At 50.9% G+C, this 15,101-nt stretch overlaps 1 protein-coding gene across 1 annotated transcript in view; it reads left to right on the top strand.

Annotated features, from left to right (window-relative positions):
* The window catches only part of RAB11FIP4 (RAB11 family interacting protein 4), a 117,325-nt gene that overhangs the window by 27,892 nt on the left and 74,332 nt on the right, over positions 1 to 15,101 (top strand). Inside the window, exons 2-3 of the mRNA XM_047707838.1 lie at positions 8,848 to 8,935; positions 10,283 to 10,371. Coding sequence (XP_047563794.1) covers positions 8,848 to 8,935; positions 10,283 to 10,371 — 177 coding nt within the window. The remainder of the gene's footprint in view (positions 1 to 8,847; positions 8,936 to 10,282; positions 10,372 to 15,101) is intronic.

Here is a 15,101-nt window from a genome sequence, read left to right as displayed (position 1 = left end):
CAGATGCTTACCAGACTGAGCCACCCAGGCATCCCGAAAAGACCTCCTTTTATTTTATTTTTTTTTTAAGATTTTATTTATTTGCTTGACAGACAGAGATCACAAGTAGGCAGAGAGGCAGGCAGAGAGTGGGGGAGGAAGCAGGCTCCCAACTGAGCAGAGAGCCAGATCCGGGGCTCGATCCGGGGCTCGATCCGGGGCTCGATCTGAGGACCCTGGGATCATGACCTGAGCTGAAGGCAGAGGCTTTAACCCACTGAGCCACGCAGGCGTCCCAAAAGACCTCCTTTTAAAGCAGCTTTAAGTTTAAAGCAGAACTGTGAAGGAAGTACAGGATTTCTGATACACTCCCTGCCCCCACATATGTGTAGCCTCCTCTGTCCCCAAGTTCACTCACTAGAATGGTGCTTGTTTTTTGTTTGTTTGTTTGTTTTTTAAACCAAGAATAAATCTACATTGATACATCCTGATCAGCCAGTGGCCATAGTTTTACCTTAGGCTTCACTCTTGGTGTCGGACGTTCTGTGGGCTTGCACGAATATATAGACATATGTCCCTCATTATAATACCATACACAGTATTTTCACTGCCCTAAAAATCCTCCATATATATTAACCTTTTAACGCTGGAGGACTAGCAATACCTGCTTTCATTTCTGATATTTGTGGTTTGTATCTTTTCTCCTTTTTTAAAAAATTTCTTTGGATCAGTTTGACTAGAGAGAGATCAATTTAATCTTTCCAAAGAACCAGATTTTGGTTTCACTGATTTTTCTCTGCTGTTTTTCTGTTTTCAATTTTTAAATTTCCGCTCTTCGTAATTGCTTTCCTTCTTCTTGCTTTGCGTTTGAATTTCATGTTGTCTTTCTATTTCATTTGGTTTCAAATATTTTTAATTTCCTTTGAGACTTCCTCTTTGACTCGTGGATTATTCAACATGTCGTTGAATTTCCAAGCACTCGGGAAGTTTTCAGACTTCTTTCTGTTACTGATTTTTAGTTTAATTCCATTATGGTCAGAACACATAGTTTGTATGATTCCAGTTCTTTTAAATTTGTTCAGTTTCGTTGAAGGGGTATAATCTGTCCTGGGATATAATCCATCTTGGTGAATGTTCTGTGCACACATGAAAGAATGTGTGTTCTTCTATTACTGAGTGTGAATTCTATAAATGTCAGTTTATAGGTTAAGTTGATTAACAGTGCTATCCAAGTCTTTCATACCCTTGTTGTTTTCCCATCTAACTAGTTCTATCAATCACTGAAGAAAAGTATGAAGGTCTCCAGTGATAATTGCCAATTTGTCTGTTTCCCTTTTCTGTTCTATTAGCTTTTGCTTCATGTGTTTTTAAGTCTGCTGTTAGGTGTGCCCACCTTTAAGATTGTTATATCTTCTTTTTTTGTTGTTGTTTTTAAAGATTTTTATTTATTTGACAGGGAGAGACACAGTGAGAGAGGGAACACAAGCAGGGGGTGTGGGAGAGGGAGAAGCAGGCTTCCTGCCGAGCAGGGAGCCCGAATTGGGTCTCGATCCCAGGCGCCCCAGCTTGCTGTGTCTTCTTAGTGAGTCAGATCTTTTGTGCAGTGTTTCTCTTAATCTTTGGTCACTTTCCTTGTTCAGATTAGATCATTTCATTTCTATCATTCCATCTTCAAGGTCACTAACCTTTTTTTTCCATCATCTCCATTCTGCAATCGATCCCATCCAGTGAATTTGTAATACTTCAGTCATCAAATTTCCACTGAGTTCTTTTTTACAGCTTCTACCCTTCTGCTGAGAATTTCTATATTTCCATTTGTTCAAGAGTGCTTGCCTTTCCTTCATGGAACATGGTTAACTGCTTTAAATTTAAAGTCTTTGTCTTCTGGGGCGCCTAGGTGGCTCAGGAGGTTGAGCCTCCAATTCTTTATTTCAGCTCAGGTCATGATCTCGGGGTTGGGGAATCGGGCCTGGGTAGGGCTCTGCACTCAGAGTGGAGTTTGCTTGAGATCTGGGATTCCCTCGCTCCCTCTGCCCCTCGCCGCCTTGCACGAGTTCTCTCTCTCTCAAATCAATCAATCAATAAATATTTTTAAAGTAGTCTCTAAAATAAATAAATAAATAGTAGTCTTTGTCCTCTAATGATAGTATCTGGGTCGTCTCGGGGCTGATACTTATTGACCGCCTTTCCCCTTGTGCATTATCGGGCTTTTCCTGTTTTGTTTTGTTTTCGCATGTCAAGTAATTTTGCCTTGTGTCCTGGATGTTTTGAATAGCATGTGCTGAGACTCTGAGTCCTGTTAAAATCCTCCAAAGCATATTGATATGGGGGTTTTTTGTTTGTTTAAATCAGGAAACCAACCCAGTTCGGTTGAAATCTCTGATCCCAACCTGCCTTCTGTTCCAATGGCGGTTCAGTTTTCAAAGCTTTTGAGATGCTATTTGGATCCACTTCAAGTGTGTGTTCTCCTGGGGTCAGTCTGTTCACTGTCTGCACTGGAGCTCAGTTCTCAAAGCCTTTGGTATGCTCTTCGTCAGTATGACTTTATCGGATTCTATCCCTGAGCTCCTTCCTTTCTGTGACCACACCCTCTCCAGCTCTTAGGGTCCCCTTTCTTGGCCCTTAGGTTAGAAATCTGAGGCTTAGGGCTCCCTCTACAGTTTCAGCCCTCCCATGCCTGGTCTACTTCCAGGATGAAATGGTGAGAAGAAAAAAAAGAGAAGTGACTAACAGGAATTTCCCACACACACTTTGACCCCTTTTCCTTGATTAGCATTCCATAGAGAAAGACTTTTCTACTCCTGGGGTTTTAGGTGTTTGCCCGGCTGCTGGTACTGCTGTGAGCACCACCTTTGAGACTGGGGATTGCCTCGGGGTAGGGCTGGGAGAGGGATTTTTTTAAAAAGAAAAAAAAAAACCCACATCATTTCTTCTTCTCTCTCTGGCCACAAAGGACCCCCTTCCTTGGCCTCTCATCAAAAAGGGAGAGTTTCTTCTGAAGCTTTTTCTGTTCACACCTGCTGTGCAATTCTGGGGTTTGGCCTCCCTGAGTCTAGGCTGGAAAACATGCAAGGGAAAAATAAACCAGGAAACTTACTGCCATATTAATCTTCAAGCCGTTTGTTTGTTTGGTTGGTTTTTGCTGTTGTTTTTAATTCAAGTTTTAATTTTCCTCCCAATTTGCCTGCTAGAATTTACTCTTCAAAGTCCGCACATAGTTGCTTTATGTATTCTGTCCATCGTCTTTAGCTATAATCAGAGGAAGAGAGAGTGTGTAGGGGACTGACTCCATCTTAACGGAAACCAGAAGTCTTCCTTGGTTTCTAATCTTGGCATTGAATTTTAAAAATTCAAGTGTGTCTCCAAGCTGCATCTGGGATACTGGTTGGAGATGCACTTTCGCAACACAACATTTAAAAGAACGCTTTTCCCTTTAAATATTCAAATTCTTAAGTGAAGGTTGCCTGCACCCCTGCCAGTTTTTCTAGGTGAAAGGAGAGCAGAAGACAAGTTTATTCACTCTCTGGTCAGAGCAAGCCCCCAAACTTGTGATGATGATAATAATAATAATAATAATAGCAATTTGATTAGCAGAAATGATAATAATGATTGGTAAAGACCATGATCTTTGGAACCAAGCTGCCTATGTTCAGATCCCAACCCTGCCTCTCGCTAGCTGTGGGACCATTACCCTGAGTGACTCAGTTTTCTCATCTGGACAATGGGAACAATAATAGTATCTGCTTCTGAACTGGTCATGAGGATTCAATAAATTCATGTGAACAGAGGGCTCCGAAAGGGCCTGACACAAAGGAGAGTCACCAAGCATTTGCCGGATTGGGAACAGTAATTGTCCCCATCTATTAGGCACCCACCTGCCAACTGGGGCTCATTTCCCTTGTTCAGATGAGGCAGTTGAGGTCTCTGAGAGGCAAATGGCTCGCTTGAGCCCGTGTGGCTGGCAGATCTGGAAATGAGGGAGGCGTGGGTGTCTGGGCACCGGCTCAGGGAGCATCTGGCTGGTGATCCATCAGACAGCGGCAGTGGGGAGGCTCTTAACACCGCCTGGTCTGTGCTCAGAGAGATGGGATGCAGGGGGAATGAGCAGGGGCGGGGAAGAATCAGCCCAGAGAGAAAGGCAACAGAAATAGCAGGGGAAGCCTGGTCATTGAGTGGCCCCAAAATGGAAAGCTCAATATTTTACTGCTGGGGTAATGACCTGTTTCCCTGGCAGCCGGCCCCACAGCCCAGCCATGGGTGTTTCAGTGACAGCACAGCTCCTGCAGGGTCCTGACAGGCCCCGGGATGCCCTTCTCCTCCCGAAGAGAGCCCAGCGGAGGCCCCCAGGCAGCCCAGCCACAAGTGATGGGTGCAGCACGTTGGGAGGCACGTTGGGTGGCCTGCGACTTCACTGTGAAGACCACATGTGGGGGCCTATTTGTTGTACTTGCTGTGGGATCTTGAGCAAGTCCTTGCCCTATCTGGGACCTGGCTTTCCTGTCTGGGACCTGGGACCCAGGGGGGCATTGGCAAAATGTCATCTGGTGTCCAGGAAGGTTGAGACGCTTGGCCATCAGGGTGAGGTGTCCCCAGCCACAGCAGGTAAAGATGCTCTAATACGTGGAGGGTGGGGGAATGAGACGACACCCCAGCAGGAAACCCTGGGAGAGCAGTAGACTAAGAAGCAGGTCCTCTGGGGCCAGTGGGACCTGGGCTCAAGGAAGAGTCAACTCCGCCGTGACTGTCTAAATGTCCAGCCTCTGTGAGCCTCAGTCTCCCCAGCTGTAGAATAGGAGGCTGTGACTGTAGCTACTGATCCTGTTGGGAGGACTAGGTGCTGTAGATTCTGCCAAGTCCTCCACGAACCCAGCAGGAGTTAGGAAGCTCCATGGAAGCTCTGTTCTTATTTATTCAGGGACTTCTTGAACCTACAGCGACCGTGTTTATTCATATAATTGCTATTTTTGTTAGGGCAATCTTACAGTGGTCCCCTGTGCCTTCTAAAGGACCGTGCGGCTGTTCACATGGCCTGTCCCGCACACTCTGAGTCCCGTGGCGGGGTTGGGGGTGGGGGTTGGTTCAGGGACTTCGCAGCGGCCCTCAGGACCTCCTCTATCTGCCTGTCACCAAACACCCCTGCACCTGTGCTCCAGGTCTTCCCTGGAGATGGGGGGGGGATGGTGTGCTGGACGGCCTGACCCCACCAGTGTCTCCCACCCCAAGTGGTGACAGACACCCAGCCTACCTGCCGCTCCTCCGGTGGACCTGAGGCTGGGGAGCCACATGGGCCACTCAACTGGGTGACGACACCACCCTTGACTGTCTCAGAGATAATCAAGGCATAGCCCCCGACCTTGGAGAGGACTGTGGCGGGGAGGGTGCCAGGAGGCTGGGAGGTACCGTGCACGTGTTCACGCAGTCCCCACGGTGCTGGTGCAAGAGGACAGGGGTAGAGGGGGTGGGACTCCGGCTGGGCGTAGGGGAGAGGGCGGGCCTCAGGTGGCGCCTGCGCATTGCTCTTCGGAGAAGCCGCGTTCAGGCTGTGTTGACGGTAGGGGACGGGGGCAGCTGCAGCGCCCAGGAGGCTCTGGCCGAGGTAGGAGCTGGCAGAAAGCCACCCTCTTTCTTCCCTGGAATTCCAAGGTCCCAGTGGGCACCAGGTTCAGAGGGTCACAGAGAGCCGGGGTATAGGCTCTGCCCACCTGTCATCCCTAGACTCACACCCGCGTGGAAGGGGCAGGGTCAGTGGGAATAAAGGTCCAAGTGCAGGGCCACCAAGCTCAAGGAGGGGGTAGAGACGCTTGTGCAGAGTCCCTTCTTGCTCGCTGCTCACCTTCCAGAGCCAGCTGGGCACGTGCCCATCATGCCAGGCCACTGGCGGTGACCAGGGCTTCAGACCCCGGCTGCAGCTGCCACCACTGGAAACATGTCCTGTGGGCATGCGGGAGACACGGTTCTTAACGAGTGGATGAGACCCCAGCATGGCCTGGGCTTTGGAGCCTGTGATGGGTAGGGTGGGCGCGAGGGCATCTGCCAGGGCAGTGTTAACAATATGGACGGGAAGAGTAAACTGCAGACGGCACCCTAGTTTCCACGGTGCCCCAACATCCACCATCTGCAACCCATCCCCAAAGGGGTCTGACAAAGAGCTCGTCCTTGCCCTGCGATGCTTTACACATTGCTGGGGGTTCCTGGGAGGAGAGGGAAGGTGCCTGACGTCAAGCGTACAACCCTGCGCGCACATGAGCACCTGTGTGCCTGTGTGACCACGAGTGCAGTCAGCCATCAGCCCCCAACAGAGTGCCCCGCATACAGGAGGCGTCCACTGAAGGAATGAATGCTTGTGTGTGTGCTATGGGGGGGGGGGGGGGCGGTGAGGAAGATTGCCACTAAGTTACAGGGTAATTCTGGAAGAAAGATCGAGAAGCTGACTTTCAGGTGCTGGGCTGTGGGCGCAGGAAGCAGAAGGGGACCAGTTCCTTAGGAAAGATAGTTCTTAAGAAATTGGCTATTGCCAAAAATTAGGAAAACATACCCAGAGCTCCTGAGTTTGAAGTCAGTGGCTCTCGTTGAAGACTAAATTAAGACATCTTTACAGAGAACAATTGGCAACTGTTATCAAAAGCCTTTAAAATTTAGAGGATTTGTAGAACCATTCATATTCAGTTTTTCAACAAATACTTGTAAAGCTTCTACTATGTGCCAGTCACGGTGGGTGCTACCATGTACACAGTAGTGATCAAAACAGACATCCTTGGGGGCCTGGGTGGCTCAGTCGGCTAAGTGGCTACCTTCAACTCAGGTCATGATCCCAGGGTCCTGGGATGGAGCCCGGAGCGTCAGGGTCCCTGCTCGGTGGGGAGTCTGCTTCCTCTGCCTCTGCCCCTCCCCCAACTCCTGCTCTCCCTCACTTGCTCTCTCTCAAATAAAAAAAAATCTTAAAAAGAAAAAAAAAAAAACCCAGATATATAATCCTTGCCCTCAGGGAGCTTACTTTCTAGGGGGAAGATACAAATTAATATAATTATCACATCAAATATAATTACAAATTGCAGCAAATGGTTAGAAGGAAAAGTATAGGGTGCTACAAGACAGGGTAAGAGCAGGGTGCACCCTAATTAGATGGGAGTGGCAAGGACAGACTTGTCTCAGGGAGAAATATTTAATACAGGTACAAACAGTGACCTGAAGGATGAATCAAGGTCAGGTGATGAATGGGGATGGGGAGAGGACGAGTATTTGAGATCACATATAGTGTGTCCAAAGGCCCTAAGGCAGAACAGAGATTGTTTTGCTTGAGGAGTTGACTAAAGGCTGGTGTGGCTGGAATACAGTGAGGGACAGAAAGAGAAGGAGATGGGGCTGGAGGGGCCAGATCATATAGGGTCTTGTAGGCCACATTACCGAGTTTTGATTTTACCCTAAGGGTAGTGGATAGTCATTGGAAGGTTCTAAACAGAGGAAGCGATGACATGATCCACTTGGAGCGGAGAATGAGTCGGAGGGGCTGAAAAGTGGAAGAGGGCAGATGAATCGGGAGACCTCAGCAGCCAGGAAGGGAGATGTTGATGTCGGTGACCAGCAGGATCCCAGGGATGATGTGGGAAAGAAGGTGACTCGAGGACGTGGTGTTTGAGTACGGATTGGATGTGCATGAGAGGGAACGGTCCAGGTGATGCCAAAGAACTACATGGCAGGTAGGAAAGGGAGGAGTGGGCCATTTCAGTGAGTGGTCATGGAAGAGGGGTGAGTCCTTGGGGTGGCTGGGGTGGGTAGGGGAGAAAGCAATGAGAAAGTCAAGGATCTGAGAAGCCAGAGGGGCGACCAGTCATCCACACGGCTGTAGAAGCCCCCAAAATCAGTTATAACGACAAGAGGGAAAACAAAAATTGCCCAACTATTCAGGGTGGTTAGGTAAATGAGGGTTTATCCACTGGGCAGCGGATCTGACAACCGCTAAAAATACGGGTGGTACCTCGGGGCAGTATGGGAAGGTGTCTGATAAATGTTGAGTGGGAGAGAACATTCCAGACATCAAGAATGGCTGACTCCTTTGGGCTAAAAAGCCTTACTACAAACTTTATTAATTTTTTTAACATTTAATTGAACAAAGAACAGAAAAGTGCACCAGCCACAAGCAGAAGGCTCTGTGGGTTTCAGTGTGTGGCCAGCACCCAGATCGATCGATAAAAACACCCTTGGTATCCCCCCCCCCCCACCGCCCCCTACAAACTTCTGCCAATGTAGCCACAGTCTGGACCATAATTGGTTTTGCCTTCAATCTTATTTGATTTGTCATTTAAAATTTTTAAAGAATGTATACAAATGTGACATAATTATTTCCTCCTTGTAGACAGAGGGGAATTTGACCAAGGGTCGCTCAGAACTACCAAAAAAAAAAAAAAAAGGTGGTTAAATCTATGTGTTTTAAAGCAAAGGAAAGTGGGAAACAGCGGGGTTTGATTCATTCTCTTTTCTGGAGTTTCCACAGGAGCTTGTACTATTTTCGTAGGAAAGAAACCACTAAGTGGGAAACAGCGGGGTTTGATTCCCTTCTCCAGAGTCTCTTCGATGAGCGTGTACTATTTTTGTAGGACAGAAACCACTAGGTTAAAAAATATCAGAGCACTGACTTTCCAAGAGCCCAGCTCTGTCGAGAGGCTCCCCGTGCTATCTGTGGACCTCAGCAGAATCAAGTGACCCCCACCGCTGTCTGGGGCTTGGTACTGACCCCAGCATGCAGGTGGGGGCCTAGAAGAGGACCTCTGGTGTCCCTCCCAACCAGCCTCCCCAGTCAGCCTCACCCCAGCTCCATGAGCATCTCGGGGGGGGGGGAACCTCACACTTGTCCCTCCTTCCCTCTCACAGGTGGAAAAACTTGTGAAATACCTGGATCCCAACGACCTGGGGAGAATCAACTTCAAGGACTTTTGCCGAGGGGTGTTCGCCATGAAAGGTGAGAGCTTCATGGGAGGGAGTCTCTCAGGCTCCTGTCCAGCTGCAGAGGATGGCCTGACTGGGGTTTCAGCTGGGGCTCCTCCCAGCAGTGCTGAGGAGAAGGATCCAGGGCTCCTGCAGCTGCCGCAGTCATACAGGGGCCGTGGGAGGGTCTCTGAACCAGTGGGACGGTCACTTCCACCCTTCCCGTAGTCTGTCCCACAGAGAAAGGCTCCCGATTGCTTTCCTTCCTCCTTGCACCCTCCTCCAGGTCACCTCCCTCCAGGATGACCAAACCGTGGGCAGAGCCAGACACCCATTTTCTCTTCTTTTTCCTTTGTTTCCTCCCCTCTCTTCCCCTCCCCCCCCCAGTCCCTTCCTCCCTCCCAGCTCTCCCCCTTGAAGGGGCAATATACCATCCCTCTCTTTTCCCCAGTTCAGAGGCAGTTGTGAGAGAACCCCAGGCATCAGAGGCCACTCATGGCCACTCTTACCACTAAACTGCTTGTCTGGAGAAAGTGGCTGAGGTCGCCAGACAGGTGGGCTGTGTCCTCTTCGGAGCTTTCCTGTCACCTGGGAAGGAAGCCATGTTTTCCTGTCAGAATGAGCCATTCTCTGTGGGGGAAGCTAGGGTTCTTGGAGGGTAGGAAGGAGGCAGGAATGACTTCCTTGAAAGTGGGGTGTGATGCGAAGGGAGCTGAGAGGTTGGGAGGGGCTGCACACGGCCCCCTTAAGGTCTTCTGAATAGAACTGGCTGGAGGACCACCACCAACCACACCAGTGTGTGTATACACCAGTCGCTTTGCAGGTTTGACTGCCTTTATCTGAAAAGATACCGGGGCATTTGCTCAGAAACAGTGGAGGGACGCCACCTGTGTAACCGAGTCAGCAGGAGGTAGTGTCATCCTGAGGGTGACCCTCTCCTAGATGTCCTGGAGTTGGCAGGGCCTTTGAGGGCCCCAGGCTCAGGGGAATGTGTGCCTTTGGCGTCTCTGTGAGCCAGGCAGGGAGTATTGCCTTATAGCCCTTCCTCCAGGAAGGCCTCCTTGATTCTCTTTGCACCTGACCTGCCTTCTGCATTTGGGACTCTCTCTTTCATGTGTTCTCTGTTGGGGTTAATCCCTGTGGGAGAATGCCTGGAGGGAGGGACCTGTCTCTGTCCCCACCCCCCCACCCCCTCCCCCGCCCCGAGGAGTCCTGGCTCAGCTCCTCCATGGCCCAGTGCTCCATCTCTGCCTTGGAAGGATCAGCCGGTCTCTTGGAGGCTTGGGCCCTGTGCCTCCCCCACAGCCCTTCTTTCCCAAGGCCCAGGAACCAGAAGCAGAGCTGCTGAGGCCCTGAGCCTGCGCTGTCTGTCTATCCACAGGGTGTGAGGAGCTGCTGAAGGATGTGTTGTCGGTGGAGAGCGTGGGGTCGCTGCCCTGCACGCCGGAGATCTCAGACTGTGTGGAGCAGGTAAGGGGGCGGAGGCCCAGGGGAGGAAAGGGGAGGAGGAGCCTCCGGAGGGCCCCCCTTGCCCTTTCTGATCTTCCTGCCTTTGCTCTACTTTGTTGTGTCTCAAAGACTGTTTAAGTTCAAAGTCAAGAAGTAGCTTTTGGAACCTGAGCAATGAAGCCCCTTGGGAAGCCACAGCAAAGAGGGTAGGGACCAGGAGTCCTCCCAGAGTACCTTTATTCCCCACCCTTGGGTTCCAAGGGGAAACTGAGTCCCAAACAGGGAAAGTGACAGACTTGAGGTCAATGGCAGACGGGACAACAATTTTTCTCTTTTCCCCTGTGTCGCAACCCACAGAGCCAACTGACCCCTGAGTGGCTTTCCCCCAGACAGACTGCCAGTTCTCAAGCACTAGCCAGGGGCCTACCAGTTCCTTCCGCTGAGCACCAGAGTTTAGGGCAGACCCCGGGCTCAAGGACGCGGCCCCACAGGATCGCCCCATGGAGGGGCAGCCACAGATGGGGGTCCCAGGCTCTCCGCACCTGCACTGGCTGAGCACAAATGTGGGGATTCCCACAAAGCCCCTCAGGTTCCGGAACTCACTGGAACAGCTCCCAGAACTCAGGAGCACACTGTGTTTGGGATAATTAGTTGATTATAAAGGACACGACCCAGGAACAGCCAACTGGGAAAGACGCGAAGGGCAAAGCTTGGGGGTGGGCGGTGCAGAGACCCCATGCCCTCCCCACCCCCGCCGCCTTCCCAGCACAACAGCACACTCAACAACCAGGACCCTCCAAACTTCGATAACCCCATAGGCGGCCCTTCTTGCCTCCCAAGGTGGGGTTGTGGGCGAGCTGGACGGGTGACCAGACCCATCCTGAAGCTCTCTAGGGGCCCCACTGGTTCACCTCTTTAGTATGAACTCGGGTGCGTTGGGGAAGGGCTCCTCGTGCATGACAAAGGACACTCCCATCACTCAGGAAGTTTCGGGAGCTTTAGGAACTCTGTGCTAGGAAGTGGGACAAACACCACAGTCTCCGGGTCTCTTTTTCCTTTATCTTCACCTAATGGTTTTTCTTTTTACTATAAAACTTTGAATTCTTGGGGCGCCTGGGTGGCTCAGTGGGTTAAGCCGCTGCCTTCGGCTCAGGTCATGATCTCGGAGTCCTGGGATCGAGCCCCGCATCGGGCTCTCTGCTCTCTTGGGGAGCCTGCTTCCTCCTCTCTCTCTGCCTGCCTCTCTGCCTGCTTGTGATCTCTCTGTCAAAAAAAAAAAAAAAAAAACAAAAAAAAACTTTGAATTCTTTTTCCAAACACACGTGGCTACATCCTACAGATGGACACAGGTTAGGGTGATCGTGGTGACAGTCACCAAGGACACTCTGGGCAGGACACCCTGGAGCTGGAGGAGGATTATCTTGGTTTCCCATCCGGGTCAGCTCAAAAAACCTTTTCTCTGCCTCCTGTTGGTGTCTTGTCTGGACCCTCCAAACATAAGTATTTTCTGCGGCGGAAGGAGGTCCAGGACCCCAGAGGTCACTTTGGCTGGGTGGTGGGGTCGGGGTTGGCACTGGATCAGTGGGAGTCCTCACAGAGGACCACAATGCTGGTTGGGGGGTTGGGCAGCAAAATGGTGTTGGAGAAGCCCAGGCTCAAAGGCAGCAGAGGCCAGAGCCAGGCCCCAAGTCCTGAGGACAGGACCTCCCACACAGAGACCAGGCGCCTGGCCCCCAGGGATGAGTGATGAGAGCTAGACTCCAGGCCTGCCTCACAGGCCAGTGGATGTGGGGTGAATATGCATTTGGGCCAAACTAATGGGACGGCGGCCAGGATCAGGGCAGAAGGCTCTCCACATGGGACAAACACTGAGCATCCCCAATTTTTCAAGTGGGCCCTTGTGGACTGCTGAGCAGGAAGGCCGTGGGGTCACTCAGGGCTGGGTCCATACCCCACTGGGGCCCCTGACTAGGTATGCAAACCAGACACGCTGCCTCTGGCACTCCTCTGGGCCTCAGTTTCCTTAGCTGTAAAATGGGGCTGGCCATGCCTCTCTAGGGGACCTGTGGAAATCAGTGAGAAAATACTAATTTTCTAATCAGCTAATACACGAGGCCTCCCTTCCTCCCTGTGCTGTGTCGTAGTGGTTAGAATGAGAGTGCTGTGCTCATTCTACTTTACCCTTGGATACCGGCATTTCATAAGTCTGTCAAAAAAGAGGGCTGCCCACGAGGAGCTGGAGGGCAGAGTAGAGCGGGCCAGCCCCCGCCCCGTCCCCCGCGCCAGTGTTGCCCGAGCAGGTCCTGTTCCTGCAGCACGAGGCTGCTCTCTTGGCCCCCCTGTGTGGCCGTCCATGCTTCTGCAAGAAACGGTAAAAATAGACCCAGAAGCCTTGGGCTCCAGGATGCTGCTTTGCTTTTGGCTCAATGCTGTTTTCCAGAATACAAAATCTGGAGGTTTGAGGAAGCGGGAAGAACATGCCAGTTGAACCTCAGCCCCCATCCCCCGGTGTCCCTTGTTTTCTCTCTCGGGACCTTCCTGCAGATGTGTCTTCATTTTCCTTTGTTGCAGCCCCTCTGGGGTGAGCGTGTCATGCCATCCATGTAGGTTACTTTGAGGTGTCTCCGCTGGCCAGAGCCTGGGGAGGGGGCGACTGATCGCCGGATGCACTAGGCAGCCTTGTTCTGGGGCATTCCAACCAGGCAGCTCAGTGGACCTAGGCTCTGTTCCTTATGATGGGAGGAGCAGGGGGTAGGGAGGAGGACAGGTCAAAAGCCAGCCGGCAGGGCCTGTGGGCTCCTGCAGGACCCCAGGCCTCCGTGATGGCAATGAATCCCCTTCCTGGCTCAGCCTTCTGGAATGTGCAGCTCTGGGCTCCATTGGGCTGACCATCCACAGCTCCTCAGGTTGGGGGAGATGAGGGGGCCAGCCTGGGCAGGTCTTAACCCTAAAGACTGGGTCCTCAGCACCCTGCGGTGTCCCATCTCTCCCCTAGGGGTCAGCTTGAGACCGACCAGAACCTGGATCACTCAGGCTTCCAAAGTGCTAACCAGAGACAAAAATAATATGCCGGGGTGGTTTGGGAACCCTATGGGGAGGACACAATGATGGGACAGCAGGAGCTCCCCGTCTTCTCCTCAGAGTGTAGGGGTCTGGATGGGGGAAAGGGTATAGGCAGGTGGAGAGCACCTCCCACCCAACAGGGCGGTGAAATGAAAGCAGAGCCCACAGACGCTGTGAGAGCCTGGGCCCTTGGTCATTCTCCCTCGTGGGCTGATTAATAGGGAACCCCATAAAATGAATGGGGCATCCAGCTGCCCGCTCCTCCTGTGAAACTGCCGCGTCAGTGAATGATGTCACCAGCCAGTCCGTCCCCAAACGAGGAAGTCATTCTTGACGCCCCCACAGCCAGCTAGCCTCGAATCCCCTGATGCCCACTCAGCCCCTTTTCCTTCTCCCACTGCTGCCTACAGCTCTCCTCACTGCCCCCAGCCTTCTCCTCTCCAGACCCTTAGCCCAGTGCCTCAGCATCTTCCTAAGGAACTGCTCCGTCTCTCCCTTCTGTGACCCCTCATCACCAGTGGGATAAACTCAGCTTGCACCTGCTTCTCCAGCCTCATCTCTCAGCACCCCGAGATTGGTGACACCCAGCTGTTCCTTATTTTATGTAAAGGCCAAGTTCTCTCTTGCCTCCCAGACGTTGCACAAGTTTTGTCTTTCTCCTCGGATATCCTCCCACGCACTATCCCTGGGCTAACTTCTACTCATTGCTAAGACTCACACCTCCTCTAGGAAGCCTTCCCTGGTTCCCTCTGCCCCAGCCTGTCTCCCTTCTTCCCAGCCTGGAGGAGGACCTGCACTGAGCTTCCTTGAGGCCCTGGGCCTTAACCTCAGCCTCCTCGATGGTTCCAAGTCCCCTCCCCAGGGACACCATTTTCACCCTGTGGTGGCAGGGCTCGCTTGAACTGACCTTATCTCTACATCGAACACATCCTTATTCATGGTGCATAGAGCGTTTCTCTAAGTATTTCCAGGATTAGAAATCTGAAAATGCTGTATCAAAGGGTATGCAGGCTTTTTTTTTTTTAATAGATGTGTCCAAATTTTTCTTCTAAAAAGGTGATACCGATGTATCGCCCAACAGCATGTGGGCCTGCCCATCACCAAGCCTTAGCTTTCTCCTTTGGGGAGTTACCGGTTCATAGTCTCTGCTCATTTTCCTTTAGGTGGTTTGTCTTTTCCTTATTGATTTATAAGACATTTATATATATTCTGAATGTTAATCCTTATGTATTTTGCTTGTATTTTAGTCTTGTTTTTGGCGTCTTTTATGGTATAGAATTTTAAAATTCTTAAGTAATCATTACCCATCCTTTCATGCCATTTTCATTTGATGCTTCTCTATCTCAAGGCTATAAACATATCCCCCTATATGGTTTATTTTTCCTCCCAGTACTTTTAGACAAAAGATGTTATTCTTAGCTCTTTGGTCCCCTGTGGCATATTTTTGGTTTTGCTGAGGATGAGCATTTGATGAGGATCTGGTATTATTTTCCAAATGTTGCCAGGGGTTTAAGCCCCTCCTCTCAGATAATCCCACTTTCCCCACTCACTTGGGATTTCACCCCCTTCTCGTATGCTAAATTTCCTTATAAACATGGTTTCTTTCTGGACTGTGATCTGTTCCATCAGTCTGTCTGTCTGTTTATTTCTGAGCCAAAACTAGTCTCAGCTACCATTCATTGCTTCAT

The sequence above is a fragment of the Lutra lutra genome, chromosome 16, assembly GCF_902655055.1.
Source record: "Lutra lutra chromosome 16, mLutLut1.2, whole genome shotgun sequence".
NCBI lineage: Eukaryota > Metazoa > Chordata > Mammalia > Carnivora > Mustelidae > Lutra > Lutra lutra.
This window is presented reverse-complemented; position numbering and strand designations above follow the sequence as displayed.